The following is a 7500-nucleotide window of genomic DNA, read 5'->3' as shown; positions in this document are numbered from 1 at the left end:
CATTGCGAGCTGAGTGTATAGGTGAGGTGAGTTAATAAAAGATGTAAATTTTATCTTAAAATAGGGAAGTCTTGTGGTAGGTAATACATTTTAATTAAGAAGGTGGCAGTCCCCTTTCTAGCAGCGTGAAAAAATCAGAGCAAAGGACATCACAAAGACTGCATTTTTCTCCGTATCAGTATTTTAGGAACAGCTTAGTATGTTTAGGAAGGCTATTCTGCAAGGCTGTATTTACTAAAAAGACTACATTTGTGCGTGTAGCTCAAAATACAGCAGGGAGAGGCAAATCTAGAAAAGTTTGCATTCTCATTCTGTCGGTAGCAGTGAAGTTTGAGACACGACCAAAGCGAGTTCTCTCTGTGGTAGGGATGGGTTTGTAGCATCCATGGTCCTTGGTCAGCTGAGAGGAACAATCGAGTCGATCATCTTCTCCCAGCAAGCTTTGAGAAACGCCCTGCCTGGGAACATGGATTTCAACTTGTGTTGTCTTCCTCTGAAAATCTTGTCTTGATGCCACCTGTGCTCCATGAACTCTCTGAAAACATGGATTAAAAAATAAAACATCTCAGTATCAAGGAATGCAGCAGAACTGAAACACGAGTGCTGCTTGTGTTCGCCCCAGCCTTGTGGCTTCAATATTTAGCCCAATGCTCGGGTTCATCCTGGTAAAGTTGAAGATGTCTAATTCCACCAAGCATGGGTCTTTTTCCCCAAATAATTGAACAAATAGCAGTTCCAGCTGATGTTTAGTGAAAGGGTGCTTAATGGCCCTTTTTTGTTGACAGGATGTGAGCTCTCTGGATAGAAACAATTCATCACGAATGCGTCACGTTAAAACCAATCCACGAGGAGCAATACTTAGCGTTCCTAGTGCTCAATTCATCGGAGAATTTCAGAGCAATTTACAAACATTAGCTCAATAAGCCTCGCAACACCCATTTGAGATCAGAAAAAAATAGATAAGATACTCCTCTTCAGCCTGGCTGTGTCACTCAGGAGCTGTAAATCTGGAGGCTCACCCCACCTCCTGCCTCCTCAGTGTCTGGTGGTCCCGTACTGATGTGGGCATCAGCTGGTCCTTGCACATCATCGCAGTCCATGCGGTGGAAGGTGTGCAAGAAAGAACAGACAGAAATGCCATTATGTTTAGCCTATACTCAGTTGATCTGGAGATTGTAAGTATCTTAAAAAAAACCAAATGATGCAAAGATGCAGTTTCATGGAGTCACTGGTTGTGGCCCTGCAGCAGTGTCCAGAAAACCTGAGTTCAGGTGAGCATCCGAGCTAGGCAATCACATCAACCACCGTGGAAAACCAGCTCTCTTTCAGCTCGACAGCTAAAACCCCTTTAAACATTTTGGGATAGGAAGTTTTAAAGAAATGTGCATTCAACCGAACTGACGGCATCGATTTATTTATGTACAGTTTCAGTAAACCTAGTTGTTGTCAGTAAACCTAGTCATTTTCCTCCTTGCCTCTCTGATATGAAGGATTGCTCCTTCAGCATTAGCATCCCGTATTAATATTAGGGTCCTGCTCAAGGTTTAACTGAAAAAGATGACTGGTGATTAAAAGTAGCAGTCTGTGATAAGAGAATATTCCCATAATCACAGAATCACAGAATCAGTCAGGTTGGAAGAGATCTCTGGGATCATCGAGTCCAACCATTGCCCTGACACCACCCTGTCGACTAGACCATGGCACTAATGCTCCTGTGTGACCCTCAAAGCTCCCAAGGAGCGAGTGCGATGCGGTGCAGCCACAGTCGTACTTTCTATAAGCCACGGTTGGGCCGTGTTGGGTGCTGCAGAAGGGCAGAGGCACCTGGAAACTTCTGTGAGGTGTATACAGTGAGAAGAGTCACAGTCACTTACAAAGGTTGACATGAATAAATAATAGTTGTTCGTATTCTAAATGTAAGAGCTCTGCCTAACCTCGCTATTGAACGTGTATGAAGTTGGGCAGCACAAGCTGCTGGGCTGGCACATCTGAGCAGCTCTGGGGAAGGAGAAAGTCCTGAGCCTTGCTTCTTGTTAGCCATCAGGCATTAGCCAAAAAGCAGATTCATAGAATATTTTTTTTAATTATGAAACATGAACACATAGCTACATACAGAAAAGAGGTGGCGTTAGGCTGTGAACATCCTCCTGCACGAGGGCAGGACGGCGAGGGTCCCCCAGTCTTGCATAGCCTGGAGGGTGGAGACACCCAGCTCGTTTCTCCAGTACAGGAGGGCGGTGGAAAGGAGCCTGCAGCTTGCCAAGCTTTTCCCCTTCCTATAAGTGCTTGCTGTGCTCCCGGGAGGCAGCGCTGCCACAAACACGGTTTATGGGGAGATGCCTAGATGATAAGGGTTAGGCCTGAATAATTGCTGGTTGCCGCTCAGCACAAACGAGCCGGATTTCCATCGCCGGGTAGAGTGACTCCTCACAGTTAAAGGCTGGCAAAGGTTGAAGAGGTCGTAAGACAGGGCCTAATTTGCCACGTTCCTTTCCTTTCAAAAACAATGAGGGAACCGGGGCCTTGCCGGTGGGCAGATCCCGCCTGGATCTCTCTGGAGTCAGCAGGAGTTGGATCGAGTCCCTTTGAATAGCGAGAGTTTCCAAACCGGAGGCAAAGCCAAGTGTTTTTCAGAACATTGATCATTCATTACCTTGGAATTTTTCGACGTAGAGGTCATTACTGCTAATATAAGTTGTGAAAAAATAAAACTTATTAAAAAAATAGAGACAAATTTTCATCTGGTGTAAGTCATTGCCTTTGAAGTCAATGAGTCATTGAAATCAACTTTCCCACACCGAGCTAAGGATATGGCCTGGAGTCAATACATTTGTAGTTGTTGAAAAATTAAAAATATAAATTTGCCTTTCTCTGGCAATAATGTTCTGTTTACGACAGAGATCTCATGCTTTAAAATAAGTTCATTAACTAATAGGAAAGTAATATTTCACTACCAGTATTCTTTTGGGTATAACTATTTATGATTAAATTTTATTAAACTTTTTAAAAATTGGATTTACATTTTGATGAATCTAATAGATTTCAATTTTGTATTTTTATAGATTCTTTCTAAAGTTTTTCCTCAAGTGCAATCAGAACTGTTTGAAGAATGCAGGCAACCCGCGAGACATGCGAAGATTCCAGGTACAGATCCCTCTTAAAGAATAAATGATATATGAAAGGCTTAATCACATCTTCATCTCGAACTTTTTAAATGAAAAATGAGTATCAGTGCTACTACTTAGTGTAATTCCAATGCTCTAAGAATTGGAGTGCCTTTAAACCTAAAAGTGCCTTTAAAAACAACACTGTTGGTATTTTACATTTCTCTCACTACTTTAAATGCTGGTTGTTGGGACTCGCCAAGCTCTGCAGTGGGCTGTAGTGGATCAATGCTGAAGCAAGTGGGTCTCTCCTCAGGAAGTATTTCCACAGGTTTCTTTCGCACTAACGCCTTGCGTTGTGGTGGGGTGTGTGCTCAGACCTGCAGAGGTTTTACACGTGTAGACCGAGTAGCATAATCTTACTAACAGACATGACCGTGGAGCCCAGTGAAGTTTGGATCTCACACAGGGATTTTTCATATTCACAACTTGTAAATCCAACAGTGGTGGTCCAACCCACATATTTTTATTCCAGTTGTGTTAGGAAATGTTTAATGCTTCACTTTCTCCTTACAGCTTTTGAAATATCCTGTGGTGAATCATAACACCACAGAGAGACAGCTGACGTGATGGACAAATGATTTCCTCCGTGTTTAGGGTCATTTGAAATGCTTGTTAGGAAATACATGCTTTGTATTTCAACGTGTTTCACAATGATTCATATTTGAGACTCATAATAAACTAGTATTGAGATGTTCAAAACTTTCTTATTTTTGAGAAGAATAGCTTGTGGTTAAACTTGATAGCAAAACATGTGACATCTGTTTTCATGCACAGCCAACCAACCGGTGAAGCCAGCACCCTTGAGCCAGCCAACAGAAAAGATCTGTAGCTGGAAAAAATATTTCTGCAAAACAATTGAGCCAAGCTTCCATTTTTCATGCATCTCAGCTTCACGTGGCATTGGTGATATTGATCCATCTGAACAGAACAGAAGGTCAAACCTGGAATGAGTGGAAATGTCCTCTTTGTCTCACCGATGACTAAATGAAGCATCAGTCATGAGTGATCTTGTGGTCGACAATGGAGCCAGTAGGCACTAGGAAGACTTTGCTGGGTCTCTTTAGCTAATCTCCCTGCCTCTCAGAAGGTTTAACTGGACTTAACAGTATGTCAGATCTTGAACAATATTTTTAACTGGTTTCACTGTCTCAGCACCTTTCTTTTGGTGCACTGCAGGAATAAGCCGATATAACAAAGCATTGCATGTCGACTTTCTTTTGCTGAACTACAGTATTTTCCCTTGGTGACTGACCTATATATACATGACAGAACAAAAATAGTCGTCATTTTTATATACACCTTCCTCTGTCTTTGTAACGTACCGTGTTCTAGGAACCAGATCTGGAAATCTGTGCTGAAAATCACACTCGTTATGTTTTGTGATATTTCTTAAATTCTGCGAATCTCATTAAAAGTGCAAGCAGGTAGCCCAGTGGCCTGGCAGCAGCTCTGCGGCCGAGGTGAGCGTGCAACCTCAGCACTCTCCAGAGTGGATGTTGACAGGAGCGAAAGTGTCCACTTCTGGGAGGAGAAAGGTAGGGGAGCAGAGCAGCCTGGCAGAGAGCTGCCCTCGGGCTGTTCTAAAGGGTACCGCAGATGGCTGTCTCAAAGGAGGCAGGGTGCGCAGAAAAGGTGCTGTGATAGCTGAAAGCTAATTATGGCTTGTGAATAAGAAGCAGGATCAGAGGTGATCCAAAACATTGAAGCAGACGAGAATTTTCTTCTGATGCCTTGGACCAGCTCGGTGCAGGAGGAGGCTGGTTTTTTCCCTTCGTTTTTTGTTCACGATGCGTTTGGGTGCAGGAGCTGGTGTGAGAACCCTGGCAATCATTTTTGTTGTATCCAAAAGTGAAATAAACAGAAGATGAAAGCTAAAATTGGTACTAGCTGTTGCTGCTGTCACCAGTATGGTTGATGAGGCCTAACTTAGCCATTGACTTCAAGGACTCGACTAATGTTAAACCCCAAAGAAAACGCTGCGGTGCTTACTCCGTTCAGAAAATCTGGAACCCCCACCACAGGGCCCGTGCTGGAGTATTTAAATGAGATGTAAATGTCTATCTGGGATAATAGCGATGGACCTATGAAGCCGTGTTCCACGCACACCCAGGCGCATCTCACGGTTTCCCCTTTGGCTTGTGTTCCTGCGATATCGTTTCCGGAAGGAGTTTCCCAGCTCCATTGTGTAGGTGTTTTTCTGGGGAAGGTTGTGCGTTTTGCATATGTTCCTTTTCCATTTTCTACTGAGAAGCAGCTGGAAGCCAAAGGCGGCCCTATCCATCATCTCTTCTATGGCCGGACTCTGAACCTGGACACAAGAATAGGAGCCTTTCACTCAAAAATAAAGGAGGAAATTCCATTGACATACCAGGGTCAATCACCATCCAAATGAACTTGAGAAGGGATACTTTTCATGGATTGAAAACACTTTCACTATTCATATTCAACTCGCTCTTTTCAGATGCAAAAAAGTTCATTATCAGACATTAAATGTAATTGTAAAACTGACCTGGAGATCATTTACTGAAGGAAAAACGGGGAGTTACGACGGTTCCTGATTTATTAAGCTTTTTTTCTTTGGAATCCTCACAACCCTTCATTTGAAGAAAGTCTCAAGTGAACAAATTTTAATTAGATAAACTATCTAATCAATATATCAACAGATCAATCAAAACAGCAGCTTTTAAAATGAGTGGCTAGAGGGGTGTTTCTGAAACTAATGGCTAGAAGAATATTTCCCTGAGTTGAATTCATTTGTTAGCATAATAGGAGATTAAACTCTAATTAGTGTAGCAGGTTCTGAAGAGAAACAATCGTGAGTTCAGAATCAGTGTTAGCCACATAAACAAAGATGTATTCAGAGGTGTCATTCACTTCATTTAAAGCAAAAAGTAACAGGCTGTGGGGTTGTTTTGTGCTAAAAGAAGTTCTGATTCTCTGTCGATGTTTGTGAAAATACGCAGGATTGTTTAATTGTGGTTTTTGTTTCCTTTTGCAGGTTGTTGTATCAACAACAGTCAATGTGGATGGCCACGTGCTGGCTGTCTCAGACAACATGTTTGTACACAACAATTCCAAACACGGGAGGCGGGCTCGCCGCCTTGACCCCTCAGAAGGTACGGCCCCTTCTTATCTGGAAAATGGTAGGCACACATTTACATGTCTTTTTTTATTTGCAATGCTTTTTTTTTTTCTTTTTTTTTTTGGCACCGTACTTTATGTTGATACACTACTACATTTACTTTTACATAATTTCTTCTCTCATCCATCAAACCACCCATTAAAAAAGTCCATTAGTATTTCTCAGCCCCTGTCAACTAGAATACAGGCGCTTCTGAATTTGCTTCTGACTTCTCTCTTTATTTAATGCTTACAGTTTTGCAGTCACAACCAATTTTTCATCTTTTTCTATTTATTTTTTTGTTCAGTCTTGTTTTGCTTGCAGCTTTTTCTTGCTATTTAATTTGACTTGATTTTATTTTGGCTTGTCATATTCCTTGATCCAGAGGTACAGGCTCAGGTTATGTATGCAAGTTTAAGTGGATGGTAAAAACATGACCGAATCGGTAAAGAATTTACTGTGAGGTCAATTTCCTGTGGCTGGGCCTTGCTGCAGATTACGGCAGGAGGGGGTTTGTATGAGAAAAACAGCATAAAATGTTTTTCTTCAGCCTGACTCAATGTGATTGACTTCTTGCCTGAACTGCTAAAGGAAGATGTAGTCTGAGATGAAGAGGAGAGTGGAAAGTGTCTCTGAAAATCCAGAATTGGGAAATACTCTCTTTCTGGAGCCCATCAGCCTCCGAATCACTCGCACACAATCGCAGCTGCGCTCGTACACGTGCACACATGTATTTATTCTCCCACAAAGCCCAAAATGATCATTTAGATTTAAATATCGCTTGGTTCGCACTGTAAAATACACCAGTGCAAAGATACAAACCGGCTCTCGGGTAACCTGTTTTTTAATAAAATTAAAGTAGGGTAGAGTAGAGTAGAGTAGAGTAGAGTAGAGTAGAGCAGAGTAGGATAGGATAGAATAGAATAGAATAGAATAGAATAGAATAGAATAGAATAGAATAGAATAGAATAGAATAGAATAGAATAGAATAGAATATTTCAGTTGGAAGGGACCTACAAAGATCATCTAGTCCAACTGCCCCATCACTTCAGGGCTGACCAAAAATTAAATGCACAGGGGTCAAACACATCTTCAGTTCTCAAGGAGTTGGAATTCTCAAAGCCGCTGCGATCTGACGTACGGCTGCGTGGCCAGGCCACGCACACCAGTTTCCCTGGGACTCCTCTTGTGAGTTGTTACTAACATATTGAC

General features: G+C 42.1%; 1 protein-coding gene across 7 annotated transcripts in view; it reads left to right on the top strand.

Annotated features, from left to right (window-relative positions):
- EBF3 (EBF transcription factor 3) overlaps window positions 1-7500 on the top strand; it is a 120975-nt gene that overhangs the window by 71298 nt on the left and 42177 nt on the right. For 4 of the 7 annotated variants that reach the window (XM_068397975.1, XM_068397973.1, XM_068397971.1 and 1 more), the window contains exons 7-8: window positions 3063-3144; window positions 6166-6310. In XM_068397975.1, the coding sequence (XP_068254076.1) occupies window positions 3063-3144; window positions 6166-6310 (227 nt within the window). The remainder of the gene's footprint in view (window positions 1-3062; window positions 3145-6165; window positions 6311-7500) is intronic. The other 3 variants (XM_068397974.1, XM_068397972.1, XM_068397970.1) reach the window with 1 other exon arrangement.

Source organism: Nyctibius grandis, chromosome 4 (assembly GCF_013368605.1).
Source record: "Nyctibius grandis isolate bNycGra1 chromosome 4, bNycGra1.pri, whole genome shotgun sequence".
In the NCBI taxonomy this organism is placed as follows: domain Eukaryota; kingdom Metazoa; phylum Chordata; class Aves; order Nyctibiiformes; family Nyctibiidae; genus Nyctibius; species Nyctibius grandis.
Note: the sequence above shows the minus strand (reverse complement) of the source record. Positions and strands in the feature narration are given on the sequence as shown.